Here is a 15,483-nt window from a genome sequence, read left to right as displayed (position 1 = left end):
ACTTTTATTTTAGGCTTTCTTTTAACGTTTTATCATGGCAGGTTTTCTATTGCAAATATTGTTTTTCATGAGCCTATTATCTTCCAAAACATTCCAAGAATGAACTGAGTATGCATTGTTTGTTTTTCGTGTAGATACGATCTGCATGTTGGAAGAAACCCATATGCATTGATGACCAAAATCACCATCATTACAGGGCCAAGAAAGCTTAAAATGGTTTTTGATGGCCTAATTTAAGGCAAAGAAAACCTGATAATTATCATCAGAACAATAATAATTTTCTATTGGAATGTGTTCTCATGTCTTCCTTGATTCACAACAAAAATGGCACCCAACTTTTGAAAAACAAACATAAATTTGTAGTTGCCCGACTTAGCAACAAGGGGTGCCTCCGTTGTAATGCTCTTCCATGTGTTTCTGTCTCTTGCTTTTCTTGTAATAGGATTTTGCTATTATATGTCTCAAATCTCTAACAATTACTTCCTTCGACGAGCCGATCAGACCACCTCCGCTGCTATGACTCATATTTCTATTAACACTAGTGAAAGAAGAGAGATGAGTAAGAGACGCAAAATTATTACATAAATAAAATGTCATTTGCTTCTGTATTTGGCTCTCTAATTCTCTGGGCACTCAATCCCTCAACTGCATCATCTTTCAAGCCTATCAATGGTGTGATTAAAATAGCAGTCCCTGCAGGCACTGGTTTTGGTTACGGTGGGCTATCGATCGAGTGTTCTTTAAGGCCACAAAAGAAGGCAACTGCACATTCACATGAAAACAAGGCCAAGAGAGAGTCAGCCATAGGACATGGGCACATTTACAAGTGGGTAGTCACTTGTTTGTGGTTTTGTTGTTATTGCATTTCTCGATTGTTAAAAACCATAGAATGAAATGCCTTCTTCTGCCATAGCAACAACATTGCTTTATTTGTGGCCTGTGTACATGCGCCTCTTAATTAGTAATTTTTTGACTAGATAAGGTGTTCGCGGCTTCGCCGCGAATGCTTTTTTGACATTGGTAACACTGGTCTTGACGATGTGGAAAGAGTCAATAATGCTCTACTCGCAATTCGATTGATAAAAATCTGGCTAACAAAAAATTACAATGTCTCATGGACAGAAATAAAATGTGGTACAAAGGCCTTTTAACATTTTAAGTTGGTGGTATTCAAATAAAAATTAACAGCGGCCTAGTGCACAAAGAAAAATCACATTCTAGACCCAACAATTGTTCATAATGGAAAAAAAGGAAAAAGGCAGTGGCTTAGCGGAGTTTACTGCACAGACATTGCTGGTATGACAAAAGAGAAAGTGAGCTAATTTGTAATTTGTGTTGAGCAATGTAACCTGTTTGAACGATGATCGTCAAACCTGAACAAGGCTTGATAATCAGCAGTCCTGCAATAAAGTATTGTCGTTAGTTCCTGCCTAAAAAGAGAAAGAAATGACAGCAAAAGGAGCTGGTTGGTTGTGAAGCTTGAACATTCCAATGGAAGCATGCCAAATGTTTATGCATGGAAGCAAACGGAGTGGAAAAAAAAAAAAAAAAAGGTTTGAACAGGTGATATGCACAAACGCATACACGACGACTGAAAATAACATGGTAGTATGTTAATGAGTGAATGGCTCTAATCCTCCAAACCATCACTTGCGATCTCTAGATAGGCTGCATTTCTTGTTAAAAAGATCAGAAGAAAAAGATAAAACATGTGAGAGGGGACCTAGGTCTGCAATTTGCAAACCTGTCTATTATGTCTTGTCATATACATGACATAAACAAGAGGGTTTCGAAGCAAGAAAGACAAACATTTATTAAGCAAATTATATGGACTATTAAGAGAATTATATAAGCCAGTAACAACCAAGAGATCCCGTGAACCAATAAAAAGAACTAAATAAGCATGCAATAAAAGCAGAGTCTAAAAAAAGGAAATTCTTAAAAACAAAAGGTGGGAATCCCACTAATTATCATGGTTAAGAGAATTGAGCGGAAGCCAGTTCACCAGCTAAGCTTGCTTATATAAATCACAACCTGCTTCTGTTGTATAAGACATGATCATTCTAAATTGATCATTATTGATTGAGTTTAACCAAAAGCCTTTGGTATTTGTCTTGTTGAAACAATGTGAAGGAAAAATGATTTATTTATGAAAAAGAATGCAGTTAAATTCCTAATTTATTCTCTTTGAAATTAGGAACTACTTTGACGGTGTTATTTCTATAAAGAAAAGACAATAATATTGCACAACATCGTGATAATAAGCAAATACGCACTTCAAGCAAGACAACTTCTTTGGTTTATAGACTCCAGTCAACTTAAGATCAAATTGCTACACTAATGAAAATAGCATTGAACTTTCCTCTCTACAAGTAAAAAGCATCCCAAAGGACCAAAGTGCCTAGTTGGAAGACTTTAAGGCAAGAGATGACCAAATTTGGTGTAAGAAAATATAAAGTCATTCCTGTTGTACTTCGGCTATGGATATCATTTGGAACCTGAGCATTTGAAAAGTTTTAAGATTTCTGTTTGGAACATGGCTCTAAACTATTGATCAAATCTTCCCTCGGAAACCCTATACTAATTTTCCCCTACCCCATCAATGTATTGGACAATATTAAGAGACTCACAAACGTGCACTCTATTGTGAATAAGAACACAAATCATCTTTTAAGAACTGGGTTCATTTCAAGAAGCAGGGGACTCTTGTCTATCAAGTTTTGTTTCATGGACTCGTATTTGATCCCCTTCTCAGCCAATGTGATCTTCACTCGTTTTGCCCATAAAATTGACCAAAACTTGCCAGAACAAACAACAATCGCACAAAAATTGTTAATCACATGATGAATTTGCTAATACACACAGACAAGAACTAACAGTAAGTACATATGGTCAATAATGATGGGAGAACATGAACAAAAAGAGAAAATAGGTTGATAAAAAGCACAGATGTGTGCAATCCATGATGATGAATGCAAATACACAACATCACTAGAGAAATCAACACACTAAGCATGAAGCACCACATGAAGTTCTCAAGGGTGAAATAAATCCATGCCTAAGCAAGGGAAAAATTGAAAAAAAGGATATTGAAAACTCATCTTGTTGGATTCTCTTTTTATTTTTTCTCCCTACAAGTGATGTTGCTGCTGTTTTTCCCTACAACTGCTGCTACTGGTTTCTATGCTCTTATGATGGTAGGTTGGTTGATTCTGCTGGCTGTCAGTGCTGTTGAGGTTGTCATCAATGTCGATTTCAGGTAAGTTTAAAGGTCCCAGTAATACATGTGAATCGTCATTTTATCAGAACTTTTTCAATGACTATTAATTATAGATAGTCCTTCTTAAAAGGAGCCATATCAGATGCCTAAAACCAAAAAAATTATAAAGAGAAGATTTGTTACCTGATCAACGTCTCTTATGTGTTAGAGAACAATAACTAAAATGCTGCAAGCACTGACAGATAGCTACGACCTTTGCTAGCGCCTACAATGGAAGTAGCGCATATTCTGAGGCTAAATGAAGACCTGTTGAAAAAAGGAATTAATATAGCATCAATATACAAATTCAAAGGGATATTAGCTTCGTTCCATAATTAACCTAAAGCTTTCCTTTATCAAGAGCAACCTTCAATGATTTATTCTATAATTAGCAGCATCCTAAAGCTTTCCTTTATCAAGAGTAATCTTCGATGGCCTTCCATTGACTAAATAATAACACCCTGTATGCTATGAAAAATAGCCCTTATCCAAATGAAATAACAAACGATGCACATAATTTATCAGCTTCTATAACCAATTAAAAATCAATATTTATGCGGCCCTATTTTAGTAAAAGAAATATTTAGTAGATAACGTCAAAAGGCAAGCTCCAATTACTAAATCAAAGGAAAAACAAAGGCATGCAATCCGAGTGAGCAAACATTTGCAGGAAAAAACGAATGCAATCAAGGCAAATAGATAGGTTAGCAAGGGCTATCAAAATAATGGAAAATGCAATGATGGAAGCATACAAAAAGCCAGGACACCTCAACTGAAGAATCAATTTTGTGAGGCGTTTTCCAAAAAGGGAAGAAAGAGGCAACCAAATTCAAACGTGTAGCTTATGGCATTTTCATTTTACTCATACCTAAGCTTGGTATTTGTAAGTCTATCAACTTTCTATTTTTCTTTTTGGCTGAACCAATTGCACTTTGTGAATATAGAAGAAGAAGAAGAAGTAAAAGAAGCAAGTCACTGATTTTTACAGTTACTTCAATAAGGAAAGGTTCCATAGATTTCTATGTGATCTCTTTATTTCTTACTATTAAACTTAAAATAATGTTAAGAAACTATGATAACAGCTTGTTGGCTTGGTTGATCAAGCTCATGTAATTACATTTCAATGGAGAGAATTATAATCAATCAGTTAATGCACACATTCAAACACATAAAAGATGACGGGATAAATTATAATCTAAAATTTTTTTACTTACTTGGCCATTTTATTGGGATCAACCGTAGAAGCCAACTTTGGAAGTCAACATCCATGTTATCTTCATCTTTCTCCTCCTCATCCTCTTTATTCTTTCCCTTTCTTCTTGCAGAGCCTAACATGGGTCTCAAAGTAGATGGATTATCAGAGGGATGGATAAAACTGTTGCCTCCTCCACTAAGCTCATCATCATTTTGAGCAGCAATGATACTCTAAGAACCAACAGGAGTAGCAACAACATTAGAGGTTTGAGTGTCATAATCATCTCGGGCAATCAGGGATTCTGGTGGTGATTCTTCTTATTCCACTCAAATGGATCCTTTGATTGCTTTGGTACCCTATTAGTACATTAAATAATGTAAGCCCTGAGCATTTTGTCGAGCACCTTGAGTGCAGAAAAAAGGTAATTGAAAAGGAACATCGAAGAACTAAGATATCAGCTGAGATACCCTTTTTTCTTTTCTATCCGACATCCTCTACAACATTGCAGAAGAATCACGTCTTTTATATATAAAAAATGTTTTTTTTTTTTTTTTTTAAAAACCAAAAAATAAAAAAATTCAAAAATATTTTAGGGCAAGAAACTGGCAAAAAATGGGTTGAAGGACTTGGTCATACAAATTGAAAGTTTAGAGGACCAAAAACCAAAAGTTGAGAACTCAATTGCTGCAATGGAGGGCCTAATTAAAGAAAAAAAAATTGAGAGTTTGGGATGAAATTGAAGAAAAATTATTAATATTCTGAACAAGTGAGGTAGAAACGCAAAAATGACTTTGAGCAATCAAAATCGAGCAATTTGCCAATTAACGTACAACTCCCCTCTCCTTCTCAAAGATCTCAAGGCATGAAACCCTTGTTCCCAGAAATTTGTGATGATCGCTGGAATGATTACGAGAAACTGATCTTAAACATGAATTAGAGACTGAGTACAGTCACGGGGAAACCTCGAATTTATTCGCCAAAAGGTGGGCTGTTAGGGTTCAGTTGAAATATTAACAATGGACACATTTTTCTTAGCGTTGTAGGCATGATAGTAGATTCTGCAGGGATAACTGCAAGGCCATATTTGTTTGTGCTATCGAAGATTCACAATACCAAATCACTTGGCGGCTGGCGCGCGCCACAAGCAGACAGGATAGGTGTGAATGAACTCTAGACATATGGGACGATACCAAATCTTCAGCTTTGACACTAAATATTTTCTTTCACTGAGATACTTTAGCTTAAAAATCTGATAACTTTATGTACGCAACGGAAATTCATTTGTCAAAACGATGGAAACTCTCATTCTACAACGGCAGAGTTTACAGAGCCTTTGTTTAAGGTTTCGAGTTATTGTATTAACTTCTCGACAAGTCAGAGGGATACTTACTATCCCAAGAGAAATGACTATACAGATCATGGGGTTGCTGTTCACCAGCTGCTCATGACACCTTAAAACAGCACAGAATAATGGCGAGATAACATAAGGAATTGAGCAAAGCCAGCTGAATTGAAGGGAGCTCCTGCCAGCTAGCCAGCCAGTAATTACAGACGTTTGAAGGTTGGGATGTGCGCATATCCTCCTCCAGCTGCTAGCAGGCATTAAATATGCTATACACGGCACCTAGCAACCCCCCCCGCACATTCTTTCTCGGACAACATGATACTTTCAATACACAACTTCTTTTATGTCAGTCATGCCTCCAACAGTTTCTAGGTGGATTTTTTCTTGTATTGATTCTGTACAAGGCTCAGAAGGAAATCCGTAAATATATGCTCGTACTCTGGCATTTTCCCGTAACCTGCCATGCCATATTTCCATGTTAAGACATAAAATGAAAGGAATCGTTGAGCAAATTTTCAAGATATAAGCTATTCTCATATATATATATATAGGCCTCAATGCAGAAACAAAGTGAATTTAAGACACAGGAAAATGTTAAAGACGGATCAAAGAAAGGTTGGAAAACAAAAATGATGGAAACATCACAAAAATAAAAGAAAATGGGGACTTGCCTGGGAAGTAGTTAATGTCAATGACATAAAATCGATCTCTGGTCCCATGCTCTCGGATAATATCAAGATTGAACAACCGGAGACCCTGCATGTATTGAACAATCAAAAAACATGCAGGAGATAATGATATTTATACTGATGAAGAATAGAGAAAATATGAAGTTACCAGTCGACGACAAAGTTCCCTTGCAAGTTTCTCAAGCAATGGTCGTGGTGGAAGCTCTGCAGGAGGAGAAGAATATATTAGAGGAACTTGCCAGAATATTACGCACAAGGCCTCATTGCAGGTTCTCAAGTGCTGAACAGAGTTCAATGGCACAATTGAAGTGTAGAGCAAATCCATCGTTTGCAGACTAAAAATTAAAAGAGAAGAAACAGTGGCATTCAACTCTCGCACTAGCTTTGGACCCAGGAATTATCCTGAGCAATCTACAGCATGAGGTACCAAAGAAACAGAATTTCTTGGGGGAAAAGGAGTTTTAATGATCATTGCATCAAAACCACCCAGTAGCATGATTTGTTTGGTCTCAGAATCAACAACAAATTGCAAATCTCTGCTTGTAACTAGTGGTGAATGCCTCAAAAGCTGGTCAGAAAAATTTACAAAAAGTAGTCATGGGTATGAAAACTCACCAGCAACGCCAGGGTCCAAATCAGCATTGTCTGCAGAAGCGGCAGCACAAGAAACACGTGGAAAACGGAACACACCAGCAATGTTCGAAAGCTCTCGTTTACAGACATCAGGTAATGAGAAACGCCTCACCACCTTAATGGTCTCCCCAACAATATAAACTTTAAACATAACACCCCCTAAAACAATGAAAGGAATAGCATTTGCTATGTGAGCTGGTGCCTGAGATGATCATGAACTAACATAAAAACCTACATGAATACAACTATATACCATGGTTGACAAACTCCTGAAGAACAAGTGGAGGTTCAAGTTTCTGAAGTGATTGCTGATCATAGGCAAGTGATAGTTCATGTGATTTTGCACTTCCATCTGCAACCAGTGGCTTTGCAACTGAAACAGATACGAGTATACAAACTCAAGATGGATAACTTAAAAACAGAACAAAATAAATCAACCTCTCATGATAAAGAAATCAATACAATCCAAAGCATCAACTACTTGTATTCTACTCTGAAGAAGTTTCCAACTAAATTGATGCATTGCATGCAGCCAAGATACTGACTCAAGTACATTATGAAATTGAATGCAGAAGAAAGAACGCACCGATGGGTAACATCAGCCCAGCTTTTGCAACTGCACCAGGGATAGATGAAGCATCCTTTTTAATAACTAATTGTTTAGGGATACCTACTTTCCCTGCACCATTAAGGGTAAATGATCAATTTCAATCAGCTTTGGGCACTATACTAGTCATCTATCAACCTCACATCAAGAACTGGAAGGGTTGCCATTTGAATGTGAAGCTAAAGATATTGTTTTCCATCCAAACATCCATGAAATAGTATGAGAAATTACCATACGAGTTGGACAAATTCATATCAGCGACACACTGGAGCATAGACTGCCGATTATGTAAATGTTGTATAGCATCAGGAGGATCAAGGACAGTGACTTCTGGATGTGTCCGTCTGTAATCCTGGAATTACAGGAAATAAATTGGAGATAAGGATCACATGCACATCAAATAAATTTCACTGTAGAAGCATGAAGATGTAGAAAAACCATAAAGATCCAGAATCACAATATTAGTTATTAAGGATTACATGGTAAGGCGGCAGAAGATTAATGAAATCACAATGTCCACAAATAACATGATCCAGGCCACAACACAATTGAGCAGATTTTGCTAACATTATCAAATTTAATTCTCACATAGAACCTACAACATCTAAAATATGCTGCATTAATATTAAGATCTCTAGTCCAGGCCAGCAAGCAATGCCTTACAAAATGAAAAGTTACAAGTTAATGAATGTTGCTTACTAAAGAATATTTGAATCTTGTAGTTCTAACAACTGTAACTTCACCAGAGAATTCTTCAATTCAATTTTGAATATTCACTTCTTTTTTTTCAATGTGAACATAGATAAGGTAAAACAGCAGAAGTGATCAGATTGCAATTACAATCAATGTCAGAAATATAGATCATAGATGAGAAACAACTTATGAACATCTAAATAAAATACCAAACCTACCTTGGCTGACATAGAACAACTGCTCAAACAATTGCAGAGCACACATTAACTAATGAGGGGAAAGATAAGATGAAGGAAGCAAAGTCATCAACTATTGAATCTGAAAGAATGTTGGTAAACATTTTGGAACTTGTGTTTGTCATTGTCACATGCTTTACTCTTTCAACTCGTGCATATTATGAAAGGCACAGCAGATCACAAACCTATGTAGCCTTTAAAGAGTAAAAATCCTAACAGGAAAATGAAGACATATCCTAATGCTTTCCAAGCCCAAGAAATCATTGATTTTAGAACATAAGAACTTCAACCTAGCTGAGGTCAGAAACTAGTAGCTAATGTCCTGCCACTCTTAGCCAGGGACTGCACCACCAAATTAGAAAGGAAAATAGTTCATACCCCTGCAAATCAGGGATGAGAGTAATGAAGACCAAAAAACAGGTACAATTTTTTTTTCTTAAAAAAAAACCTAGGTTTGGGCATGCCTCCCTTACATGTAAGCTAAAAAAATCAGGTTAAAAAATTGCCATCTCACTTTCAGCTGATTAAAGGGGTTAAACAGTACAGAAAATGTTTTGCAAATGGTGCTTGGAAAACCCGAAAGAATCAGTTATATGGACATGGAAGCAGAGAATCCTCTCTTGTTGGCCCTGACATCAACAATCATGTCATGTGATTCATAATGAGGGAATGTGCAAGCACTCTGCAAATTACATCAGATATGAATGAGAATTTAAGCATTGTTAAAGCCAGTGATTCTTGATTGTCTGCGATGAAGAACATATCATATGGCATCTAAGATTCAAGTCACCAATCAAGTATGCTTTCACCCTTTCTAGACTATTCAGAAGTAATTCAGGAAAAAATAGAATTAATGATGTCAAAATAGGACCAACCTCAAGAATCTGTCGCCACTCCTTTCCAGTCAGCTGCATTATAAATTGGAAAAAAAAAAATTAAGAAACTGAAGCAAGTCAGTTAAAACCAGAAAGTACCAAAATGCAGACATTAAGCAAGAAGCACTCAACAAAATAACACATTGTAATAACTAAAGCTAAGCTCTATAGAAAACCCTGTCGGGCAATAGAATATGAACCCAAATATATTTTTTTTTTTTAAAAACCAACCTTGTGCAACACAATGTCAAAAGGACCTTGATCTGAAAGTGGCCTGTTTTGATCAATTGCAACAAACAAAATCCCCTTATTCCTGCAACATCAGGGAACAATAAAATGTAACGATCATTACAGTATCATCATCATCAACTCAAAACTTGCTGACACCATATTTTATCAACCAGGCATACAAAATCATCTTGAATTATAAAAGACTTAACTTATGGGATGGTTGTGACGAAGATTCAGTAAGATTTTAATCAATAAAGTAGCATTATACTTGACTTTCTTTACAGCTAAAACGAAAAGGACATTTGCATATATCAGAATATTCCAGATACCAGGCACCAAAACGAATCTGACCCCCTCCCCCCACAAAAAAAAAAAATAAATTAAATATAAGTCATGAATGGCTATATTTTTAGCAATCAAGCAAGCAATAATAAAAATCGTTATGTTATTAATTTAATTTTTTAGATCAAATTAGTTAAAAAACTGAATTGGTTACCTAGCCAAACCTTCGAGCTTGGGCTTCAAAAAGCTCTTAATTTTCTTGGAGGTGAGAGCATAACCAACAACAGCGAATTTGCTATGAAGAGGAGGAGGAGGAAACGGTGAAATCTCCTTTCCTGCCCTTTCATCGTCGTCTTCTTCTATTTCTCCGTTTTTATACGGTATTATCTGTCCTTGCAACCCCATGTCCCTTAATTTCCAAAACCTTAGAAATCTAAATTCACGGTTTCTTAGCAGTAGAAAATCAGAATTGCCAAATTTGTTTTTTTTTTAAATGACGAGTGTTAAGAAAGCAACTATATAGGGCAAGAAAAGAAGAGGAGATCCCCCTCTTTTTTTTTTTCAATTCCGTAATTACGAGGTGGGGAGGGGGAGATCACGAAATCTGTGTGGGAGAGACAGGTGGATCACGATAGAAGAGGAGGGATGGGGTGGGTCGGGTTTATATATATATATATATATATATATATGGACGTAAGACCGGGATTGGCTTTGGCTTTCTGGCTGCTGAGTGCTTGATACGGTGGAGGCCAAAGTTTTTATTTTTAATTTAAAACTGAGTGCTAACTTTAGCCATTCACCTATAGTTTTGAAACCCGGACCGGCCTGGCGGGTCGATCCAAGCCTGAGACTTGTCCGCGTCTAAGTAAAAACCCATCTGGAAATTGACCCGGCGAAACCCGTCGACCCGGCGGGTCAACCCGGAACCCAGGCGACCCGGGCATACCCGGCTGAGACTCGGTCTCTTTTATTTTTATACATACGGCTCGCCATAGAATTACAGAGCCAACAATTAGATTGGAAACAGAGACAAATAATAACCAAAATTCCCAATTTGCATGTAAAAATTTGAATATAACTCAAATTAAAGAAGATAGAGATGAGCACTTGCCACTAGTGGAACAAGCTAGAGTTAGAATGGGCAAACAATTATCTTTGGAGGAGGAACACAATAATTTTACTCAAGCTAAAGAACCAAGACCAAATGAAGTTGCCTTCAATGCAATGGAGGAAGACAATAGCTTTATTCAACCTGAAGAAAGAACATCTCTTGAAGCTGGAGTTAATACATTGGAGCCGATTAGCTCCTTTTTAAATAGCAACAGTGATATTGTTGCTCATAGATTTCGTTGGTGATTTAGAGTTATACAAAGAGAACCTAATTAAAGAAAAGCAATTTCAATCTATAGCTCCAGCTCTTTTCAAGGCTTGTGGTGCTAAAATGGATGTGGGTTTGGAACGGTAAATTTATGGTCAAATGATTTTGGTTAGGGGGTTTGATGAGTATTTGTATGTTGGGAATTCTATGATTGATATGTATATAAATATGGGTTTCTGGAGTGTGGGCGAAAAGTGTTTGATGAAATGCTTGATAGGAATGTGATTTCTTGGATGGAATTGATTTCTGCTTATAGGAAGAGTGGGAACATGAAACGTGCAAGGAAGTTGTTTGATGGGTTATTTGATTTTTAATTTTTTTTTTTTTTGGATTGACCCGTGACCCAATCATTAGACCGGGTTGACTATCGGGTTGGGTTTCAAAACTATGCATCCACCCCAAACAATGCTGGTTTAAGTTTTTATTAATGGTGTTTACTACTTTAAATTTTATCTCAACTAAGTGGTTTTTTTTTACTACTATTTTAATCTGATTTTTTTTCCTCTTAAATAAAAAAAGATGTTATCCCTCTCAACAAAGCAATTGGATTACACACTCACTCACAGGATGCCTTTCCCTTTAAATCACACCCAAGAACCTAGCTCAAAGCAATAAATTTTGTGGGAGTGAAAAATTGGAACCTTTTCCTTTTAATTATAGATAAAGCAAGGTTGGACCCATATATTAATAAAAAAATATCTCAAAGGTTGGGGAAACACTATTTCCATTGACATAAAACGCCATTGGAACATAATTTTTCTTTTTTCTTTTTTTTTTTAATTTTTTTTATAATTTTATCATTCAATACTGTATTGATTGAGATTTAGAATTGATTATTTATTTCGGATTATTTTTTATGTTATTATCGGATTGATGCTAGATTTCATGGAAAAAAAAACACTCAATTTTATTGTTTGCATGATATTAAAAATGAGGGACCAAACCTAAAATAAAGAAAAAAAGGCAACTCTTTTGTTTTTTCAAAAATTTATAGTGTCAATTATGATCCTTTTTTTTATATATTTTTTGCTTTCAGTCATCAATTTTTTTATTTAATTTTATCCTTTAATATTATGTTGACTAAGATTTGTGATTGATAATTTATCTCAATTTACTTTTTATATAGTTATCTTAATCTCAAAAAACATCCCAACATTGGATTGATGCTTGATTTCATGAAAAAAAAAAATCCAATTTTATTGTTTGAAAAAGATTGAAAATGAAGGGATCAATATTGAAACAATGAAAAAATAAGAGCTCTTTTTTTAAAAAAGTAGTGTCAGCACCTCTTTTCTTATTTTTGTCTTAGGATTTTTTGAATATTTTTTTCTTCTCTTTAGCTTGGCAATTAAATGGTTTATTCCAATACTTTATTTTGTTTGTATTTAAAATCTCTGAGTTTTAGAGATGAAAGAGTCGTCAAAAAACAATAAAAAAAAGGTCGGTTGGTCTAATTTTGTTGACAAAAATAACCAAACATGATATCAAATTGTTTCTCTATATGAAATGAGTATCATTGAATTATTTTTTGGATTCCATATTGTTTGAAACTAGATTAGGTTGAGAGAGGTTTTTTCTTTTTCAATTTTTTTTTTATTTTTTAACCAATTTGAGGGTTTTTTTAATTTGGAGAATTAGTTTCTTGAGATTATAAGAGTGCCTTTTTAAATATTTTTATGTAAAATAGGTTGAAAATTGGATTTTGGGAGAAAAAAGCACAACACAAATGTGTCATTTACTTCTTCTTCTTCTTCTTCTTTTAAAATGAAACTATCCTCCCATTTAAATATTAACAAAATCAAGCCTAGGTATGGGCTTGGCCTCTTTTTTGCCTTTTTTTTTTAATTTTGTATTTATTTAATTTGAAATAAAATAACTAAAGATATAATATATTTCACTTTATTAATTTCTTAAATTAACTAAAAATATATTTGAGTCATTATTTTTTTAAATGCCATAGCAAATGTTATTTTCATATAACTCATCATATTAAAAAAAAAAAAGATTCAATGACTCTTTTGCAATTATCTATAAAAAAAATAAAGTAATTGAACCAAATCAGGTTTATGACACATAAGTTTGATAGGTGAACTTAGGTTGACCCAAGTTAATCCGATATGTCATTGTTTTAATATTTGAAAAAAAAAATGAGTGCATTTTAGTTTTTTTGTTGTTGAAAAACTAGACTAATGGGCATTAATTGTTTAGTTTATCATAACAAGGGATCCAATAACCAAATATTGTTCCAGTTTGAATTGAATCAGCATCTCTTCTTTAAGCTTAGCCCTCTTTTTGTCTTTTCACTTTTAATAGTTAAACACATCAATCAATCCTTTAAATTGTGAGATATGCCTGGATTCAAAATGAGTATTTACCATAAATCAAAGATATCTTATGTTATCGGATTTGCTATTATAAAACATGCTCAAGTTAGGAAATTTAATGATACTTTAAGTGCAATATGATGATATAAAACCTTGATAAAAATACACTTTTAAATACTAATCACTAAGGTTCCTATCTTGTGGAGGACGTCATATATAATATTATTAAAGAACTAAAAGTCTTGTAATTATAGTATACAAATTTATTTGGGAAAGATTATGTAGATCACACTAGGAATAAAGATTGTTTACCTTCTTAAAACTTCATTGTACAAATTAGTGAAGCTAATTATTTCATAACAAGGACTTATGATGTGAGGTAGTAAATAATTATAGTCTTAAGTTTTAACTCCTAATGATGCAATCCTAGCTTTAAGACCAAGAGATTCATTAGAAGTTCCACTAGGTCCACGAGACTTTGAGCAAAAATGTTCAAAGATTTAATTAATAGACTTCTTTAAGATACATGAGTTAAGATGAAATTCAAAAGGATATCAAAGAATGAAGAACAAGCCTTGATTAATTTGATTCATATTTAAAAAGGACTTGTAGGGGAGCTTTCAGACATCACAAAAATATTAGAATAAGAAGATTCAAGTCTACCAGTTTGACCTATTATTACTGTTTTGGCCTTAATTAGAGAGACGTAATGAATTTTTTCCTATGATTTCAATTGTGTTGGAAAGTAGACATCCATACATTTCCAGTGATATATGGTAGACATTTCAATTGTGTTGGAAAGTAGACATTCATACATTTTCAGTGATATATGGTAGACCTTATAATCACCAAGATGAGGGAGAATCATTTATTTGAAGTTGAGCTATGATTTATATATCTTTTAGTTTATTAAATCTTGCAGCATTTAAGAGTTATTTGAGTTAGGTTTTATTTTATTATTTTAGTTATTTTCAGATTTTAATGTGTTAAAATCTATTTTTCAAGTTTGGGTCCATTAAGGCAAATTAGGTTTAGCTTTTTACTATATAAACCAATTGTTAATATTATTTTGAGGTTGATGAATTTTATCTACAAGTGATTGTATATTCTATGTTTATTTTTCTTTGTCTGGACGAGTGATTCTCATACTAAGTTCTTGATTGAATTTGCAAACTCTTTGAAGGATTGATCAACTTTGTTATGACTTATACTTCTTATTTACATCTCGATATAGGCATAGGATTGGAGTGATTAATTGCATATAACTTCGATTCTTTAAGGCAAGGTTGTTGTTGGATCAAATCTCATATTAGCAATCTAAGAGGCAATTCCACATCAGTTTGGTATCAGGGATTGGCTAATTTCAGGGTATATCTCTTTAATTTTATTGTTATAAGTAATTATAGGGTTTTCTTTAGATCATGCTATATCTAGGGTTTGTTTTTTGTTTTTCTTGGTTTCTTTCTCTCTAGGGTTACAGCTAATACAAAAAAAAAAAAAAGATTTAAACTTGATTATTCAGTGGAATCTTGATTAAAAGAAGAAGAAGGAGGAGGAAGAGAATTGATTTTTTATAGGAAAAGAAAAGAAAAGGTCTTGAAGTTGCTGCAAAAATAAAAATAAATTGCATACAAATAATAAATTGTGTTCATCTTTGGACTTGAGAAATTTAGCACCTATTAAAAAAAAAAAAGAATCAAAATCATAAATCTTGAAAGGATTCTTGGAGAAGCAAT

At 34.3% G+C, this 15,483-nt stretch overlaps 1 protein-coding gene across 3 annotated transcripts; it reads right to left on the bottom strand.

Annotated features, from left to right (window-relative positions):
- Window positions 1-1,141: 1,141 nt before the first annotated feature.
- Window positions 1,142-10,714, bottom strand: LOC118030151 (inositol-tetrakisphosphate 1-kinase 3). 3 transcript variants are annotated; one of them, XM_073409378.1, is made up of 13 exons: window positions 10,260-10,714; window positions 9,764-9,845; window positions 9,533-9,565; window positions 7,960-8,080; window positions 7,708-7,800; window positions 7,375-7,494; window positions 7,104-7,280; window positions 6,637-6,692; window positions 6,471-6,555; window positions 4,922-6,256; window positions 4,474-4,810; window positions 3,404-3,526; window positions 1,142-3,228 (listed from the first exon to the last, which is right to left on the bottom strand). In XM_073409378.1, exons 1-10 carry the CDS (start codon window positions 10,448-10,450, stop codon window positions 6,168-6,170), a joined length of 1,047 nt encoding a protein of 348 aa, XP_073265479.1. In that variant the 5' UTR covers window positions 10,451-10,714; the 3' UTR covers window positions 1,142-3,228; window positions 3,404-3,526; window positions 4,474-4,810; window positions 4,922-6,167. The 3 variants fall into 3 exon arrangements, with proteins under 3 accessions (XP_073265479.1, XP_034890044.1, XP_073265480.1); XM_035034153.2 differs by having other exon boundaries at window positions 4,474-6,256; XM_073409379.1 differs by having other exon boundaries at window positions 1,142-1,400; window positions 4,474-6,256.
- Window positions 10,715-15,483: the final 4,769 nt, after the last annotated feature.

Source organism: Populus alba, chromosome 5, assembly GCF_005239225.2.
Source record: "Populus alba chromosome 5, ASM523922v2, whole genome shotgun sequence".
NCBI lineage: Eukaryota > Viridiplantae > Streptophyta > Magnoliopsida > Malpighiales > Salicaceae > Populus > Populus alba.
This window is presented reverse-complemented; position numbering and strand designations above follow the sequence as displayed.

Excerpts from the sequence above, each read along its gene's own strand:
- LOC118030151 (XM_035034153.2), bottom strand. The coding sequence starts at position 10,450 with ATGGGGTTGCAAGGACAGATAATACCGTATAAAAACGGAGAAATAGAA. Across the intron at positions 7,281-7,374 it reads TCAGGAGTTTGTCAACCATG|GGGGTGTTATGTTTAAAGTT; the intron begins GTATATAGTTGT and ends TCATTGTTTTAG. Across the intron at positions 6,257-6,470 it reads TGACATTAACTACTTCCCAG|GTTACGGGAAAATGCCAGAG; the intron begins GCAAGTCCCCAT and ends ATGGCATGGCAG.